The 21,077-nt window shown below is 37.1% G+C and overlaps 1 protein-coding gene across 1 annotated transcript in view; it reads right to left on the minus strand.

Moving 5' to 3' along the window:
- The window catches only part of TRDN (triadin), a 238,734-nt gene that overhangs the window by 118,570 nt on the left and 99,087 nt on the right, over positions 1-21,077 (minus strand). Inside the window, exons 12-14 of the mRNA XM_068938174.1 lie at positions 20,087-20,158; positions 9,057-9,119; positions 8,121-8,183 (exon numbers count right to left, since the gene is read on the minus strand). Coding sequence (XP_068794275.1) covers positions 8,121-8,183; positions 9,057-9,119; positions 20,087-20,158 — 198 coding nt within the window. The remainder of the gene's footprint in view (positions 1-8,120; positions 8,184-9,056; positions 9,120-20,086; positions 20,159-21,077) is intronic.

Here is a 21,077-nt window from a genome sequence, read left to right on the forward strand (position 1 = left end):
ACCAGTCATGTGTTCAGCTTACAAAGGCATATGAAAAATAAAACAGAAAGGAATTTCCGTTCTTCCAATAAACCTGCAAGACTGTTGTCTCCAAGGACCTATCTCTCTACCGCATTCTGCCTTAGCTTATCATGTGCACCTCTGAGGATATACATCCATAATGCTCAGGGCTAGAATACACCATCATATAATCTAGTTCAACACTTTGTTGTCAGAGACTCCTATATTTCAACTAGTCACTTTTTCAGCTGATGTGTATTTTCCATTAGGTAAACAATCCCCTTCTGCAGACATCAAGGAAAGCAATATCCACCCTGTGCTGTGGTAGTTTATCATTCTTAGTGTTAAGAACATGTACCTCATTTTCAGTCTGCATTCAGTTAGCCTCATCTCCCAGTCATTCATTCTTGTTAAACTCTTCCTACTAGATTAAAGAGAGCTGTAATAGCCACATTTTTTTTTTTCTGTGAAGGTACTTTGTATCCACTCTAACAAAGTCACCTCTTTTTGAAGAGATGAATAGAATACTTTAAGTCTCTCACTATGAGGCATATTCTCTATTTGTAAATAACTTTTTTATTCTGTGCTTTCTCCAATGTGAACAGCATAACTATATGCACATTCCAGGCTCCCCAGCGCCTTATACAAAGGTAATGCATGGCTGTGGCCTGTGTTCCTTGTTGCTAGGTTTATCGTTTCACAGCTGTATGAAAAATTATCAACCTCAACTTGTCATTCACTTTGTCAGTTTTAAAACTACTTTGATGATGGAAATGTAAACAGTAATACAATGCACGAGGCAGTAGGGAACTGGGCCCAGCAGTTAGAGAGACTATATCTGGATGTCACAAGAGAATCTAACTCTGAGTAATGGAATAAAATTAAGCAAGGGAAAAATTCAGGCAGACTGGAATGAAATACTTCTTAACTGTGAGATCTATTAGGCTGTAGAATAATCTTCTGTGGGAATTGGTGGAGACTAGTTACTTCAGACATTTAAAACTAAACTGGATAAAGCACTTGAAAATATTCTTTAAGGAATTATCCTGCCTTGCCAGAGGGAAGGATTAGATGACCTAGTAGGTCATTTCCATCTCCACTTTCTGTGATTTTGTTATGCAAAGCCCACAAACAGGAAATTGTTACCAAAATCAAGAGATACTACAAAAACCCTGCCTGTGTTAGAGAAAGAACAGTGAAGAACATCACCTGCTGGTAACTATGCAGGAATCCTAATCCAGGACGTCTGTGGGTTAGTAAATACAGCCGGTTCTGGAGGTTGGATGTGTATCTGTGTGTGAAGGGAAAAACCTCTGCTAACGCAAAAATGCTGGAAAGTAGCAGGTAACATCCAAATCGGGCCCAGGAGAGGAAGAGCAGGAAATTAAAAAAAAAAGAAAAAGCGCAGGCCTGAGATGCTTAATAGTGTCATGAGCAAGTTACTAGTGAGGAATGAATCAGCTGGTAATACATGAAATGAAACCTGACGCTTCAGTAAACCAACCAGGATAACTAGATGTTTTTATAGGGTTTGATATGTGGGCATTAATTCATATAATGATAACAATTGAAATCATTGCTGATATGAGACTAGAGGCAGCGTCCTCTTTGCTAAGGGTTGAACAAACACACAGCAAGCCATGGCCCCGGCAGAAATGTACCAAGTGGATGAACAGTCAAACAGACAGAGCTGTCAAGGGAGTATTGGAAAGTAGTAACCTAAAGAAGGAAGGTACAGTTTTAAGGTCCACACCTTGACCTTCCTTTGTGTGTGCGTGCATGTACTTTAACATGATTTGTTTTAAATTCACTCTCAAATCATAACACACTCTGCTCCCGTAACTATGCTCTTTATACATTCGTTTTGTCTGCATAAGGAATCGCTAGGCAATTTATTGCTTATTATTTCTATTACTTAATTTTTACATTCGTCTCTGCCCCTCCCAACCACTTTAAACCTAACTGCAAATAAATAGTAATTGTAGGTGCCTTTAAAAAAAAAATAGAGTAAAGAAGCAGTGAAACAGCAGTCTAGCCCTCAGAAATCCTTCCTTCTACATGCTATAGCAGCTGTTCTAAAAATAGGTCCAGACAATCCGCAATGCACAATATCATATACACTTGCACACCAGTTTCTCACCACTGAACTTTATACCCTTTCCTCATACTTTGTCTAATAAGTTACAATAAAATCTGTGAATAAACATGTGTCATTTTCTTTACACGGGCCCGTCACTTTCAAAACTACTTTTGCCTCTCTTAGTCTGTCTACCCACCTCCATTTTGCCCTTGCAAGCAGCCTAAATTTAGACAGCATCTGCATCCCACTGGCCTTTGTAGAGATGACAATTGGGGTTCATCTAAGAGCACCCTCCACCCTCTTGTCTGCTGATATCTATTATGTGACATCTATGACATTAGGGAAAATGAGATATGTGGCAGCGGCCAGGCCAGGAACAGCATGCTGAGATCTGTCAGCACATCGAGACCTGTCAGCATGCGAGTTGTTTCCCAGTCCAAAGAACGCTCATGAGGCTGAACTGGGCAGACGTGGAGTCTCAAACACAGCTTCAGCACTGCTCCTCAGCTAAGATGTCTTCCTGCCAGTATGCACACCACCACCCATTTGTCCATCAAAAGATCTAGGATCAACACTGTGTCCCAGATCAAAGCGTTTGATCCATTGCAGGTAGCTCCATTCAAAGCATTTCAAGCAGTGTGCTGTGCATGCTGCACTTTTCTAGGTCAGTGGGTTGGCCAAACATGTTTTTTTTTTTTTAAAGTAGAAAGTATCATCCCTCCGAAACGCTTTTTCTCAGAATAGTGTCACATTTGGCTGGCGTTATAACGTCTTTCTAGCCATGACTGTAATAGCATAAGGAGCTAGGGGAAATAAATCATAGGCACATAATTTCACCAGCAAACTCTTTTAAATAGCCACATTGGAAAGCAAACAACAAAACAAAAAACAGACAGACAGAATGAGAAAAAAGACAACTGGCCAGCAGGTGTCACTGCTTGTTCTGATATCATAATGAAAGACTGATTAATATAAAGAATGCAAGGGTAAAGCTGAGCCAAGAAAGTCACAAAATTAAACAGATTTTTTTTTTTTTGTACAGATCAGGAATTTAAAAATGATCAGAGGAATTTGTCTTTCTCTCTGTACAGAGCAGAAAAAAGAGAACATACTGCTTTTCTCTTCATTTCCTATTAAATCACTGTCTTTTCACAAGTACACAGACTGGCCTTTAAAACAAAGTACAGGTGATGACAACGCATCTGAGGCCAACCATTGCAAAAACAAAAAGAAAAAAAACCAAAAACCAAAATAAACCACCCTGAGAGCTGAGTTTGCTCTTTCATGATTACCTCCATTCTGCTCTGCCTACTTAGTACTATAATATCCCTCCTCCAAATTGTGATTAGACTGTGATAGACTTTCCACTCAGCTTCATGATCTCAATGGATAACAGGGTAGGAGGCATAACCTGGTCCTGTGGCAGTCACAAGCTAATTTGTTTCAATTTTTACATCTGAGATCAACTTTTAGTTTATTTTTACATGACTGCAGAACAGGATCACTTGGATGTTACAGTGGCATCCTTAAAAGATGTGTAACTGTAATCCCACAGAAACCTCCTATTCAGGAGGCAACAATTTACTTTGGTAGCTAAAGAGATGTTGCCACTCTCCTCCTCTGCTAACACTCCTTGGTATGAAACATATGATACTGCATCATGTGTCATGGATGCATCCACAGCAACGCATAGCTCCATGATTCACACAGGGGCTTGAACAAACCTTAATAAGGGCTCAGAAGAGAACCATTGCCTTACTCGGAGCACAAAAGTACGAACACAGTAATACAAAAGTCAGATCATGCTCACTGATCTGGGGTGAGTAGGTCAGCACACTAAGAACTTGTTTTATGCCTGCTAAGCAGAACTGTTCACGGAGGCAGTGGGCTTTGATACCCGTAAAGCATTTGTCACCATGGGTCAGAGCCCAGGCATTCTTGGACACCCGCCCACAGGATCAGGCCTTATGTTCTTAAGCAGAAATAGTTTTTTTCATGAGCACCAGTTGCATTGGTTCGTGTCCCAGCTTTCTTGTTAGGGAAACAATGAAGGTGACTGTGAAAGTTTGGGATCTTTAATCAAGCTAACATTGATTTGGCATTCAGAAGATCCATATTTTCTGCCCAGTGGGCAACTGGCCTGGGTGAAATGTCCCATATTTGAATTTCTATATGTGGAAAATGGGGGAAAGGCATTGACTTCCCTTGTAAAGTGTTTCTGGGATTTACAATGAAAAATGCTGCAGCAGATCTGGGTATTTTTATTACTTGTTAATTGAAATTATGCAGCAATAACAGAAAGGCAAGATCATCTTTGAAAGCTGAGCAGAGCTTTAGTGAGAAAATAGTGTGATGATCCAGGCTGACATTTTCAGTGCTTTTTAAGCTCATTTATTACCTACGCAATTTGTTGTGAGAACTAAAATGAAGTAGGAAAGGAGTTTGCAGCAATCAGACTTAAAGACAAAGGCTGCTGGTGAATATCACGAACTTTTGGGAATGCTGATATAGGAAGGAGCAGAGGTGCTCCAGAATGTTGAGATTTTAAGAAATGGAGCGTTAGGAGATATTCTGCAAGCAAATTAAGTGTACCTGAAAACACTAATCTCTGCATAACAGAGTTTTATTCCCACTAAAAAATAAACCCTAGTCTGATCATACTTACACATTTTACAAGCTTACTTTGTAAGCAAAACATAACAAGAATGAAAGAGGGAGACATCTCTCCTTTTTAGCCATTTTCCGGCCTGTGATAGATAAACCAGGATGTTTTGAACAACTATTATCACTTTCATGATAATAGTCTGTGACACTTCAGGCTTTCACAAAAAGTTACGGGTCATGTTTAGTTCCCCTGTTTTTACTACCCTGCCTAACAAACTTTCTGAAAGCCCCGATCTTTCGTATGAGGCTGGTCACCAAGGCTTTCAGTGAAAAAATCCCTGTTGATAGACAGCAAGCTGGACACCTCTGAACTGAGGTGAGAGGTGATCCACACCACTACATGCTCTGGAAGATCCTGGCTAATGCCTGTTACTCTGTCTAGGCTCAGCAAGCCCCTTCACAGGGAGATATAGCTCTCTCTTTCTCCAGAAGAGCACTGGATAGATTTTTATAAAATGATTTCAAGCGTAGTTGTGCCAGGCCCTTGTGTTTGACAATTATGTTTGTTTAAGCAAGACCTCTGAGTTTGCAACAATGGAATTAGCTATTTTTCAGAACAATTAACACGGTGTTTTTGTACTAGCTGAAGGTCGGAGGATTAATGTGTTTTTATCTACAATGCATTTTTAAAAGCTAATTAAGAATCCTTCAGTTCGTTCTCTACTAAAGACTGAAAACATTTTACATTAGAAGACTCTTGCTTCTCCTCAGCAGCAGAAAGAAAGAGGGAGAGAGAGGAATGGAGGAAGAGAGGAACTGAGAAAGAGTGAGCTGGCATGCAGATAAACAAATGCATCACAGAGATACAGCACAGTAAAGAAATCCGCTATGGTAACATTAGAGATAAAATTGTATCATGGACAATAGGGCTAATCTTAAACATTAATCAGCAAATATTCAGTATTTGCAGTGGAATGATGGAACATTCCTTGTTAGAAAAAGAGAAACGGGAAGGCATACAGGAAAGCGTTGCTCTAAGAGAATTATTTTAAAGGTATTTTTATCACCTGCTGCTTACAGAGCATCTCCTCATCTCTCTCTTTGGCACCTGACAGTCACCTGTGCGCACAACCATTCCTGTTTGGGGAAAGCCTGGTTAAGGGGGCTTGTGTCAGAGGTGAGCCTTCCGGGAAGGTTTCCATGACGGTGAAGAACAGCAGAGGGACTGGGGTGCCAGCAGGCAGCTGCCTGCGAGCAAAGGGACAAGTGAGGAGGGGTTGAAGTCAGATGCCCACCCATCAGTTTCAGAGATTTGTAAGGTTGATGGGAAGCAAAATGACACACGAAATCAAATGTATCCAGAGGTAATGCAGGGATCTGAAAACCAGGGTGAGGAGCTTATATTTAAGGTAGTGGCCACTGACTATCTTTTTAATAAGGTAAAAAAATTGGAAACTGCTGCTACACGCTGCTTTGGGATGCTTATCTGCACTGCTGATTCAAGCTCTCTGAGCTTCATTTGCTGTATCTGCCCAAAGCATGTAAATACTATCAGACACTGAAGTAGCCTCATTTCAAAACTGGGCTGTGCACTACTGTTCTGATGATCAAACGTGGCAATTATTTCAGGCTTAAAACCTTTTAGGGATAACAATAGGTGCTGCCAGTCAAAGCTAGAAAGTACACATGCATTCAAAGAGCAAGCTGAATGAGGAATAACAGCAACATGTGTAGCTAGAATATATTACGGATTACCATCCTCTTACACAAAGGCTAGTAAATTCTACAAAACGCAACATCCTACAAAACTAATAAAAGGGAGAGAAATGTGCGGATGTCTCGATTTGCCTAATTTGTATTTTTCTAGCATTGGTAGGATGAGTCACTGGATTTAGCAACAGCTTGTGAAGATGAACATGTTAATAACTTTATGCTGCAGCTATGCCATAAAACGTAGTCTTTTAAAATTCTGTATTCTCAAATCAAATACAAGCTTAGAACCAGAGTAAAATTAGATATTTGAATTGTCAGCTTATTTTCTTTTTAAACTTGTGCTTATACTTTTAAATATGCAACCTAACTTGGGAAGGAGTATTCCCTCCCCTTCCCCATGGGGCCATTCCTAACTGTAATAGAGAGAAACACACTAAAATAGGGGGCCTTAAGCATGCAGCTCCAAGGTATTCTGTGTTATTCTGTATAGTTTTATATTTTATCAAGCATAAGCTAACATTTTTCTGCCCATCCATAAACATTTCAATAGCAAAGCTTGTTTAGACCAGCTTATGTAGACCATGCACGATTCAATAGCAAAGAAGCCAGTTTCATATTCAGATTTGTATATTTAATCCATGATGTTAGCAAACAACGGGATATATATCCTTTCAGTTTTTGATATAATTCAGCAGATTTGAATAATTAGATAACAGAGCACAAGGCTTGGCATGAGGACATAGTAACTATAGCCCTGAATCTTTCAATCCCATTCCAAACCTTTCTTCATGGTTTTAGGCATTACTCTAGTTTACAGAAAGGCTTACCTGAGTACTTGATGACTTGCAGAAGCTTATATAACAAGTTTCTGACAAAGTAGTATGTAGCACCAGTGTCTTTACACATTAAGGTGACGACCAGACCAAGACTGACTATTTTATTTCTGCCTGATTTTAATGAGACTCAATTTCACTAACTCTAAGAGCCACTTACCTGAGCTATGTTTGCATTTGTGCGTTAACCATACTTGCAGATGTATTGAAACAATTAAAAGAAAAATACAACAGTTTTACTGTAGATGAGACCCAAATGCTAATTTCTAGACTTCTTTAAAAAAACACTTCATTTTTATGCTAGACAATAAGAAACACAACGAAATAGGTTTAGGACAATTACTAACATTATTTTTAACTTACTTTATTTTTCTCAGAGGATAAAGCTTCAAGAGAGTTAACCACCTATTTTCTTCCGTACGATGTGGCTTGATATGCAGGTTTTACTATTTGCACTTAAAATGAGTTGAATTTGTGAAATGATTCATGAAAAATCATTTGCACTTCATCCATTCCTTCCGTTCTATATACCCGTTGGTACTATTTATGCTCTTGATTGATTTAGAGTATGAGAGAAAGAAGTGTTTCTGAAGTTTTTGCAAAAATCTCAAGCTCACAACATTGAAAATTGCTTATATAATGATATAGATTATATGCATATACACATACACATGCATACATATATGTGTGTGTACATATATGTGTGTGCATGTATGTGTGTGTGTATATATATATATATATATATATATATATATATATATAAACATATGTCTCCAGCTTGGAGTCATACGTGATAATGACACCCCTATCTCAACTGCTTAAAACATGAAAGTGCCTACACTAAGTAGTCAGATATTTACTGCAGAGAAGGACAGACTTCAATTTCTTACCTGCTTTTTTAATTTCAGGGACAGCTATCTTCTCATGAGCTTTCTCCTTTTTTCTTTCTTTTTCTAGGATTTAATTAAAGAAAGTCATTTGATATGCTAGAACTGTGAATCATACAGTCAAATATGCCGTCAGCCAAGCCCTGGTGGGCACAGGCTGAAAAATATGTGACTTATTTGGGAGTTTAGCTCAGATTATTCCCTTGCAGCACTTGCACCCTACTAGCCACAGAGCAATCAGCTGAAAATGAAAATTAATCAGTATGCATCAACTATGGATGATTTGGACCCTTAATAATTCATCAAAGGCTAGGCGAAAATCATCAGTGCATGAATGTGGCACCTTTTAGCTTAAGCAGCAGTAGCAATGAGATCATTAATAAATAATGAATGACATAAATATTTTCCCATGAAAGCAAAGCCTGTAGTGGATTTTAGATGCTTCCTGAGAATGAATGATCCAAAATGTTATTTAGAAGGGTGTCAGGGCTTAGCAATTAGATCTCTGTAAGTTTCAATTGTGATTCTGTCCAAAAAGAGAAAGAAAGAAGACAAATGTTCCCACACTCAGAAAGTGGAACACCACGAACTGACTGATATTTCCCGTGAGTTTTGTCTGTGGCAATATTACTCTGTCCTGCTATACATATGGACTCCATTAGAATGATATAATGAGCCCATGGACAGCCACCAAACAGGATGTCTTTATTGTCAGGAAAAGACTTCAGAATATGTCAGACACTGATGACACCAGACATCAGAGGTTGAAGAAGTAAGTAACATGCAGGCCGGTGCACTGCAGATAGTGAGTAAGAAAGTAAGAGAAGGACATTACAGAGCCAGAGGCATAGGAGTAACCTAACAAATAAAAATGACATTGGAGCCACTCACAGGAATAAAAGCTGAATGAGGCCAATAAGAAGCTTTCCCAAACCATACCTTTCTTCTTAGTTTCAGTGGTAGCCCTCTTCACATGAGTTGCTTTCTTTTCCCCTTCTTTTTCTAAGGAAGGAAATAAAAGTTCAGTTGACTATTCATACATGATATATATATTTGGGGAGGGAATACTTGGCTAGCTCTAGTAGGTTTTAGATTGGATAAGCCTGTCACCGATTTAGGAGTTTACCATCATGAGCTCAAAAACGTAGCTTATAGCTCAGAGACTGTGTATGGTGTCAAGGATAGACCTGGAATCAGTATGTGCACTGGGTAATTATTTAAGTAAACACTTATTCAAGAAGTTATGCCCATTAACCTGATATAACTCAGAGTTTATTGTGGTGATTCAGTAGCCTTGCACCTGCTCTACCTGAGGAAATGCTTCTTTTATAAAATCAGATTCAATGATGGCAAAATTTGCAAGGGATACTGGGGAATAAGTGCAGAACACCATGAAAAGCCTACATATTTAATATACCTTTGCAACACTTTTTATGAATTGAACCTTTGAAACCATCGTTACAGGACTTCTGTTATTCATGGATAATTGCAGTTAAACTGTCTTTTACACAAGAATATGACTCATTCTCTTAAAAGCATCTGCCTCTATTTTGTCAATTCACTGGACAACAGTAGAAATAAGGATAACGTTTTCCCTCTCTTTATAAAGGCTACAATGATTTAATTACTTATTCTATGAATATTATTAATTAGAAAATTGAGAGTTCGGTATAGGAAACGAGGAAGCTGTAACTCTTCTTTTTTTTTTCTTTTTGGGAAATGAATCCCCATTTTGATGCCAGTACAATAATAGCTAATCCAAATGATTTTTTAAATACTGATCCACAAAGAGCCAAGTCTGTCTTCTTCAGGTTGTTATATATGGCTTTGAGCTTGATGAAGTAAATAGAAATACAGTTTTCTTTTTATGGGGATTTACAGTTATGAATGTGGATATGAAGCTAGTGTTTATTACTGCCCCGAACAGCACAAGCACAGGAGCATAAGCCTTTAAGTGAGAGCTTTTTCTTTACTTGAAAATTATTTAAGATATAGGAACATTCCTCGAAGCCAGCAGGTCCCAGCAGCAAATATGTTATTATCTCTTGCATAAATTAACATGAAGATAAAAGAAAAATGAAATAACTTACTTTTCATATCCCTAGCTACCACAATAGATTTCTCTTGTGCATGAAAAAATACACACAAACAGGGAATGAAAAAATTAATTGAAATACAGCACAACATGCTTTCTAAAATAAAAACAAACAATACAGATGTATGCTTGATAGAAAAATAGATTTCTTCACAGAATACACATATTCCACAGTCTATCCATAGCAGTTTCATAAACAAAATTTTGCCTCTCATAGAGGTAACGTTTTGCCAATATTCAGTGTCTCTCCGAACCATATTGCTTCTGATTTTTTGACAATATTGTTTAATGTTTAGCATGATCCTGTTGTATTGCATTTATTTATTGTTTTAAAGAGGTTCGTTCGATGCGCTTGACTTTTATTGTCTTGATAAAATGAAGCAGAAACCCGTGCCTGTGTTTTACGAAGTTACTTTCCCGGTATTTTGTGTGCCTACCACTCCCTGCTGAAAGCCACATCTGCCAAAGTACTGGACTTCAAGCTCCAAAGTCCTCTGTGTCATAGGCAAGCTTTGTGATCTTCAAGCTTCTCAATCACACCTAGAATGCCAGAGCACTGCTCATCCTCCAAAAGCTGGTTTGGAGCTTCTTCTGTTTGGTGTATTTCAATATTCTTGTTATTGTCTAGCTTTGAGATTACCTGGAGTCCCTCTATCTTTGAGATGCTGTTCCAGAAACTTTGGCGAGGGAACATGGTTAACCCCTCAAAATGGAAAATTCTTGAGCCTGGGATCACACACAAACTGTTTCATAGCTCCGCTTTCCTGTGCTACCCTCAAGTTAAAAGTATGACTCTCTAGTATTGCATTTCTACATGCAACATATAACTCTTCTAATTTCTATAATGCAGTTTGCTTGTCCTTCCTGATTTAATTGAAACTGTTGTTAAACATATCAAGTATAGTAGAACCTGGTTACTGTCAGAAAAAAGTTTCTTTCTAGATGTCTTTTTTTCACTAATCTCTACCTCTGGTAGCACAGACTGAAGTACTGCTTGTGCTTCTGTTATTTGTCTTCCACATTTGCTGAGCACCTCGGTTCTGGTGGAGCTGTTAGCTGCTCCATTCTTCCAATTAGATTAATTTATTTTGCTTCTATACATTTTCTGGTGCCAGATGATGCCCAGGAATCATTGAAAGCCCAAGGCTCTTGCCATCAAAAAGATTCTCTTTAATCAGAGACTGTTTCTACTTGTGACTATGTAACATGTCATATGCTTCTGGGGCCCAACTAAGCCACATGAAAATCTGATCTCAGTGTCACAGCAAGGTCCAGAGCCATATGTATGTTGAGAGCCACGAGCTGAGAAATGGAGCTTTGAGAAGTGGAGGTCTGAAAGGAGGACATATGGAAGTTAGGAGGAATCCTTACTGCAATTATCTTAAAGCACAAGGAGAATACAGCCTTGACTGCATTGCTTTCATTGCTAAATAATCTCAGCAATTAATTCCATTGCCAAAATCTTCTTTTATGAAGCTCTCAAGTTGCAATATTGCAAGTGCCCTGGAAGCCTAAAGTGATCTATATTCTTTATGAATTTTGTAGGGGATACAAAATTCATAGGGGGATATCCCTATGAATAGGAATAATTACAGAAAGATGTTAAAGGGCTGCAGCACCTGTGTCCCATTAGCACTGTCCATTGCAGCATCTTCACTCTTGGAGAAGACTCAGAGAAGTAGTCACAAGGCTTCCATACAAATCTCAGCTGCATCTAGTCCCACTGATGCCCCTTATACCTACTACTGACAAATGTTCATGTAAATAAGGCTGACAGGCTTGGTAAATGGATATTACAAAAAGACTTATTTGCGATGAAGCGATCCCATTTCTTGAATAAATATATTTCCTCTCAATTTGGGTAGTTCATATACTTTCTTCCACATTTAGATTGTGGCATATTGGAGTGTTAATTTAACACCAGCAAAAATTGTCATTTCTGAAGCGTTAAATCAAGTGTTTTTTCTACAGATATATACACAGCTAAATTAAAAGGTAGAACAAACAAATAAATAGTAGCTTAGCCAGGTCTTTTGCACTGTAAAATTATGAGTGCCATCTGTTAATCTAAAGTGCTTATTTCTTTAACTAGGAACAGCAGCAGGGCTACAAACATCTATGGTTCAGCTGCATAAGGAAGGATGTATGCATGAGCAGTGGGTTACACAAAGAAACACAAGGTGTTTTTGACAGTTCACAGTTGACTTGTAACATGGAATTCAACTCCAACTGACTATAGAAAAATCTATTATTGTTGTTATTGTTACTGTTATTTATTATTGTAATTGATGTTATTGGTTTGCCAGGAACACTAGACTTGAGCCACCTGCTTATGTACAGGGTGTAAGAGACACCCAAATAACTATCTCACCTTCAAAAGTTTACAATGTCTTTACAAGAGTGAAAGATGGATATAACCAGGTGGCAGAGTACAAAATGACAGTCAGTCAGCAAGTCGAGCAATGGACTTTGCATTCAGTAGAGACTTTTGTAGAATGTGCAAACGTGGAGCTTTATGCAGAGCAAGGAGGAAACTAGTGTGCATGAAGAGCAGTGTGAATTAAAACAGTGATATGCTACCAAATGGGAAATTCAGGTGAAACTTTTTCCTGAGAAGAGAAAAAAAATATTGCATAGAACAGTTTAATTGAAAAGTGACTGGAGCAAAGAGAACAACCCTAAAGCAAAGAAACATCTGAGATATTTATTTATTTCTGAATAAGGAGTGGTGAGGGACTGAGAATGCTGATGAAATTCCAAGTAAGATGCAATGGATACCAAGAAAAGAGGTGAATTAAGCTGAATTTCTTTACCAGCTTTCACAATCTCTTTGAGTTATTGTTATGGGATGTCAACTATTTCTTGGACAATAGGGGGAGGGGAGATAATAGAAACATGCTAACAATGCAGCACTTGAAAATAAGTCTGGTAAGAAAAGGGTGCTGCTGTGCCAGTGCTGAGGAGAATTTAAATTTAGAAGTGCACTCGAGTTTCTAGGTATGGAGTCACAGGGACGCTGCCGGGTGGCTGGAAGAGGAAGATACTGCAAGGGTTTCTTCTCCAGATCCTTCCAGGTGCCTACACGAACACTGACTTTGGAAGAATTCGTCAGCTCATCCCATCCCATCTCAGAAACGGAGGTAAGGAAGGTAGCAAAATACAGCCATTGACGCTGTATTGTGGAGAGGCATGCATATTAGCTTTTCTTATACGCACAGCAGGGCTGAATGTCAGAATTTTGGAGATGTTTTGGTTCAGATAAGCCTGCTAAAGTTCAGGTACTTATACAAGGCTTATCTGCATTTATCTAAAACCCTGTTGTCAGGAAATCTCAGGAGAAAAGCCCTGGTGAGAGACTCTTGATATTGCCTGGCTTTGTGAAGTTTCTTGCCTACTGATTCTGGTCTTGGCAGAAAAGAGGAACAGCAGAGATGTAAGCATACTCACACACGTACAGAACGGAACAAAACAAAAGTAAATTTACCTTTTTCCAATCTCAAAGAAGCTTTGATTCAGACTGAACATAACAGGTAAAACTCCGTTCTATTTTCTTGCAAGCATCTTTGTTCATCTTAAGCTCTCAAAGCCATAATTTTAAAAGGCCATTCCAAAAAACAAAGTTGTATTTTAAAACTGTATTTCTTCATCTGTTCTGAAGAGATTATTGATGTTCTTCCTTTGTTTTAATTGGTGACTGAAATCCTGTCCCGGGTGAACTCAACGAAAGATTTACCATCGATTTCAGTGGGACCTGGATTTCCTTCGAAATATTAAAATGACCAATTACCTTTCTTTTTTTAATGACATTTCTTTCTCCTTTACATTTTGCTCAGGGTGGAGAACAACATGAGACTAGCTGGTTTCACATTGGATTCTAGTCAATTTCAGACACATTTAAGGGTCCTTTTAGTGCTGCAAACATATTAGAAGAATTAAAAGAAATACAAGGAAAAATTTCTACTATTCTGGAATGTCATGGAAACTCGAAAATATTAAATTAAATCTAAATTTAAATTAAAAATTGACCTCAGCCATCTCTTTGAAAAATCCCTTTCTTGGGTAAGAGAGTCCTTGTTGGTCCAATTATTTTTTCTAGGAAAAATAATTCTGTCTTGTCTTGGACAAGCTACTGAAAAAGTCGATAAAGGTCAAAGAAACCTAAATAGTATTAATCTAAAGTTCTCAGGATTGCTTCTTTTCACACATACACACACAAAACTTACAGGAGGTTGCTTAGGCCAAAATTAAGTACATTTACTTCAAAGCTCTGTTTTAAACTGCACTTTTTCATTTCAGTAGACTAATGAAATATAATTTTTTCTCAGACCGTGTAAGAGAAAGACTAATGGGATACACAGGTCACTGGAGATATAGTAAAGGCTTATGTCCTAAGGAATCTCTGTAGACTGATTTTGCTTTTTGAAACCACTTCTCTGTTTTCAAACCCCAATATTAAACACTATTTGGCAACTTTGAAGACTGTCTCATGGAAATATTTTCTAGGGCTGTGGAAAGTATGCAAGTAGCAATATCATGCCTGAAATTCCTTGTGCTTTCATGTGACCCACATAAGTGTTCCTTCTTTCTTCCTAGAGTGACTACAGGCTCCTATTTCATGGCTCTGTTGAATTAAGCACCAAAACTGTTTGCTAATAGCATATGTTGCCCTCATTAAACCACACAGTGTATCGCAAAGGAGTGCAAATGCCAGTGTAATAAAGCCAGAAAATGCATCTGAAAGGGAAAAAGAGATGGCATGCCAGCCTCCATGACATGACCAGCATTAGCCCCTCCATTGGACAATGGTAAATGGCAAATATGAGTAAATACGATTGTGACCATGAGTTAAATTTCTAGGAGAACAATGACTCTTTATGGTATGACCTTTCTCAGCAAGATCCAGACCAACACAGCTAAGGCACAGGGTTAGCTTTTTTCCTCTCTGTGGCTGAAGTTCTGATTCACTAGGCAGCAGGAATCAGTAGTAGCAGTGATTGTGTTGTCAGCGCTGGGAAGAGTTTTGATGATGTTTTGCATGCTTTTGAGCATGCTTTTGAGCAAGAATGGGAACTGCTTTTGAGTAAGAATGTCTGGAATTTAGGAAGAAGGGCTATAGAGGACTATACTGTACAGAACTTCTTCTGCAGAGTTACCCTCGTCTTTCCAAAGAAACATGGAATTTTTGCATTTTAAAGCCCAAAGAAATTTTTAAATGCAGAATCTAAAATTGTAAATAATAATAATAATAATGATGATGAGAAAATACAGCAATATGTCTAATAAAAATGTACATAGCTTTATATTTTAAATCATTTTTTCTACATTTTAGTAAGTTTTTTTTTCCAATTGCAGTTTATATTTTTCTGTCTCATCATTAGAATAAAAGCAGTACAGAAAAGCCTCATGTCATTAAGTAAAATGTCAAGGACTTTCTGAAACAGTGAAGATTTAGGCTTTTCTTCATCACAGCTAAATCAGTAGAGTTTATTGCTTAAACATGTACTCTAAATCATTGAATAAATCACTTTAAAGGCTTGTGCATATGATCTCAAACGTTTTACTGTCTTTAGTACAGACTCATGAAGACATGGTGCCCACATTTCTCCAAAAATCTTATTTTTATGCTATATATAAAAAGTATCCTCTTAAAGCTACCTGAACTATTTCTTCTGACAAGCTAGGTTATAATATTGTGATATTTCTAACAGACACATTCTTCCTCTGTGTTTTTGTTCACATTCAGTTTAAAACTGATCATAAAATGGATGTTCATTCCATAAATAATGCTACTATTATTAAAAAGGTTGAAAATTTGGACAAAAATCCAAAATCTTGAATTTTTGTTGTATATTGAATCACAGTGTTTCATTAGAAAGATTTTTTTAAGAGTAATTGATTTTATAGACCAAATACAAAAAAGATGTTTTATAGACTAACCCACGTACAGAAGAAAAAACTGTACAGACAATACAGAGGCAGAGGCAAATTGCTTTGTACAAGATGCACTTCTACACTGTTGTATAAGTGCACTTATACACTTCTATACATCAAGGAAGCTTTGTCAAAGTTTGTATTGGCTTTAGTAACTTAGCTACTCTTGGTTATATCCCCTAATATTATATTTATGAACTGAGGTATAGACTAGAATTTCTTCTTAACATAGTTCGATAGTCTGCATTCTATACAGAATAGAAGCTAGATACAGTTTTCTATTTCAATGCCAATTTAGCCTCCACAGAAGTTTTGGATGAAGTTAGAGAAATATATTTCACAGTAATCCAATTTACTGTATCTGCAAAATCTGTAATTAGAGCATTCGAACAGTGATCTAGCAAAAGTCATTTTGTTTTTTTTCCCTCAAAGATCCTCCACAGACATTTATGAGATTTAAATTTTTTCTTTTTTACCTCGTTTTGTATCACAAATACCAGCAAGATTGCAAATAACAGCCAATATACTTCAGTTAGATAAGGGAGATTTTTCACAGCCCTTCATGATCTGTTAACAAATCGGAGCAGTTATGGGGATCACAATTCTGTGATAAATTCTCCGCCACTCAAAGATACAGGTATGGATTTGTAGGACAATACAACTTTGAAAATCATATTCAGATACAATGCTTTTCAAAATATTTATGTAGTATAGAGGTTATTGTCTGTCTGAGTTCATAGGTAATATGCAGTAAGACGCTTTCCACTAACAGAAGGATTTTGGTACTGGCTTCTGACAAAGGTGTTCTACTCTTGTGCAAATGTACAACGCAGGGTAGCCTTAAGATGTTAGTGGATAACAAAATATAAGGAAGAGAGAGATAAAAGATGTGGAGAAGAAAACAGCTGAGGGAGATGCATATTAAAATCAAAGTTCAGAGAGCCAAGGAAAACAGATCTGCTCAAATCACAGCCAAACCCAGCGTCCTCCCTAGATGGCTATATGAAACTCTTAGCAGAATGGAGAGTCTACTTCCAAATCTTTGTGAAAGCTCCAGAAAAAGATAAGGTAAAGGATTTAAAATGGGTTATTTTACTTTACGGTGTGCCAAACAAGGTTTTGAAGCTTGGTACACATGTTGAGACATGCATCAATGTTCTTCTGTTCACAAATTCTCTTTCCTTCTTTCACTTTTTTATTGTTACTAGATGTTTTTGTTTGTTTGCTTTGTTTTTCTTTTTTATTTCTGACCTGAAACTTCAAACCCGTCACTGCACTTTGAGTGTAAGATCTCAAGAGAGCATTGCTCTTTTAAAAGAGCCAAACCACCATGAAATAGGAGAGTAATGATCTGGTCTTTTCCTTTTGGACTATATGAATATAAAGTATTTTGCTTTCATGTCAGAAGATACCCGAAAGGTTTAATTCACATGCATGCACTTGAATACACTTGATTACATACAAACAGAATATAATATACATGTGAGGAATATCTCACTTAACCAGCCTGTTTGCAAAAGATTTACCATGGAGGTGAAGAAAGTGATAATGACAATGACAATGACAAGCAGAGAAAGGTTGAGATTTAATACATACGCTGTTTCTCTAAGGCATAGTGAATTCAAAACAGAATATTTTCTACTGGGCACTGATTACCAGCTATGAAAAGCTTTCATCTGAAAGTATGAAATCATAGAGGCATCCGGTAGGTGCAGCCACTAAACAGTGCACATTAACAGAAATAGACTGATTCAAGATTACCTAGGAAGTCAGTGGCAAAAAAGGGCAAAAGTGAAAACATCTCTATCTATCTAGAACAAGGGTCAATCTTTTCAGCCCTTATTGGCTGCATGGTTTGTCTCTGAATGTCACTAAATCAGAAAGCCTAAGGTTTAAATAAATTCTTTTCATAAATTTTCTCTTTGACAACTGTTCTATTACTTCCAGTGTTTTTAGCTTTTTTTCAAGAGTCGGTTGTTTTTGTCAAAGGCTGGCGTTTAGCAATTAACAAATGCTCGTACTTGTTCACTATTATGAGATTTTATTATACTATCTGTATTTATACTTAAGATAAGAGCAATCCTTTGTTTCAACCTCACTCTTCTCCTAAACAGTCGTATATAGTGATATCCCATTCAGAAAGGTAAGCAAGCATTAAGAAGTCACAGACAGATGTCTCTTCAACTATGCCAGAGATTTAAATTTCTCTTCTTAACCCTCTTTCTGCCTTCTGCCAAATATTCTTATAAATTACTTAGTTATTTTACCAGGGCTGAAATAAAGCTTCAAAGTTTAAAGCTTCTAAAGGCAATGTGGCATCTTTTGTCAAATATGGAAACCACACTGGCTGGTATCAGCCTAGTGCGACATACAGCTTCTCACAGTAGCATTTTTCTAGTGATTCTTCTTTCTTCCTTTCCTCCAAAACTCTTGAATGAATGATATTCTGTCCTGGTGACTGGCCTAAAGCCTTAGAGGGAATTTAGTTGTATGATTTTGAGCAGATAATCTGCTCCCCAATTTGATTTGCCAAATGGGTATCTAATTTACATTCACAATTACTGCAATTGCATGCATAAATGAGCTAATGAAACACATAAATGTGTAACTGGTCATAAATAGTCATTTCCGTGTGCAATTGCAGTAATTGCATGCTCCTTATGATTTTGAAAATCAAGAACTTAATGTTAATTTGATGCTAGTTCATGTTGTGTAACAGTTATATTTAAAGATTAGGTTTATCACTCAACAAATGTAGCAGCCTTTTTCTATATCTTTTCTTCCATTATGGTTAATTAGTGGATAACAGTGCTTAATGTTGCAGGAACTTTTTTTTGTTGATAAGTAGGGTTCAAACCTTTGCCTCAAATAGGCAGGACTGAAATCTATTTATATACTCTATTGTGTCACAATAACTACAAATGTTTACTCTTTCAAGTAATACTTGGGACAAAGAGATAGTAAGTTATTTAGCTATTTTTGTCCAGACATTTTGATTCACAATAATCACAGCGTTGCAGAAATATCTAATTTAGCTCTTTGTTTTAGTCATAGGTACTGCCAAAAATCCCTCTCTTGCTTTCCATTTGCAAATGCTGGCAAATCTTGTAGTTTTAGTTTAGCCGTCATGTTGCCATCCCACCTGTTTTTCTCTTAGATTGCAACTGCATTCCAGGTAACACAGAACTAAGACCTTTACGAGAGAGACTAGCAAGTGCCATAGTGGGACTGAATAACTCCAAAGTGTTATATGAAATCTGGCATATGATTATATAACAAGACTCATAAGTTTTATATTACTAAATTGTATGGCGTAGAGACCAGAAATGTGTACTACAGTAGTATTTTTAAGTGATTAGACACAGTCCATTTTAAATGCTTACTTAAATGCTCAAAATGCATATTTCAACCATTTTGCTGAGATGATTAGACTGTAAACAACACAGTTCAATTGCAGGGGTTTATTTTTTATCTTCTTAAGGTAGGATCTATGTACTTTATTTTCAGTAGTTTTAACAATAGGGATAGAGTTAGTAAATGTGGAGCCAGAAATATTATCTATCTTAAGTATTGTAGAAAATACACAGAAACATTGCTGAATAACAATAAATGTAAGAGTAATCCAAAGTAAATTAAGAGGATAATGTTGATTATCCTTTACATTTGGATGGCAATTTATGTCTGGGTACCTTCCAAAGCACTTTACAGATTGGGCCTCAATTCCACAATCTATTTCATGCAGGAAATCCCCTGAGCCATCTGTGGGACAACTAGAAGGAATACTTAGATCTCGTCAAACAAATACGATTGTACCATTCATGTCCCAGGCCCAATCATTTAATCAGTTTTGTAGTATAGGTTATATGTATAAGCAAAACCAAAGAGAACAGAGAGTCAAGCTCATGACTAGAAGCCAATAAATGAGGAGAAGACTTAAACTTGCCTTCAGTAGTTGCTGGCTTCTTCCTCGGACTATGTTCTAGAAGAAGATGAGGTGATACCATTTCTTTATGTCCTGCACATGAGTATACAGGTTAAGAAGCATGGAAAAGGAATTCACTGACAAACTGATCAGATTCTTTTAGCAGGTTAAGTTCCCGTTAGAATTGTTCATGTTTAAAATATTACACTGTGCATAAAAGTTATTATATTCCAGATATCATAGGAAGAAATAACAACAAACAAGGTAATTTATTTTTGAGAGACACGTTTTAAATCAATGAAAACCAAGTGACTCAAGCATGTGCAGAAAGGTTCACAATTCTATTTTTCTTTGTTAGAATAAAAACATCCGAAGAATAATACTGTAATAATTAGGCTACATATTCATGATGTCTCTTCCATGGGAAAAGTGCACTTTCTTTTGTCAGGCCAACGATCTTCAGTTGTTCCCTCAAGTTCACTTATTACGAACTTCTTGAAACGCCGGTAAAAAATACTATGTTTTTCATCCTCAAGGATTATTCTTAATTAGCCAACACCAAACAGGTCATGCACTGCAAACACTGCCTAGCTTCTAATTCTGATTGCTGACTGAAATACCTCTACTCTTTCTTTGTATTGAACTGTACTCTCTCTGGGAGAGATGGGACTTTCGGTAGTGTATAAGTCTTCATGCAGATACCATGCTTTATTAAAAATAGTTTTCACTTCATTTCCACAAATATTAACAACTAGGTCTTTCACTCTCTTACATTACTTATATATTTTTTTTGATTTATAATGCTTTTTTGCAGTCTCCTTATTTCCTTTTAATTGATTCCTTTGCCATTTATTTTTATTAGCTGTCATATATTGTCCAAGCCAACTTGGAAAGCACAATTTGGTCTGCGTCCTGTGAAATAAAATTATTAGTTACATGTAATACTGATGGAGTCATATGCCCAGTATACATTCACTGCACAAGATTCCTCATGCAATCACATTGTTAGGTC

This window comes from Struthio camelus, chromosome 3 (assembly GCF_040807025.1).
Source record: "Struthio camelus isolate bStrCam1 chromosome 3, bStrCam1.hap1, whole genome shotgun sequence".
In the NCBI taxonomy this organism is placed as follows: Eukaryota; Metazoa; Chordata; class Aves; order Struthioniformes; family Struthionidae; genus Struthio; species Struthio camelus.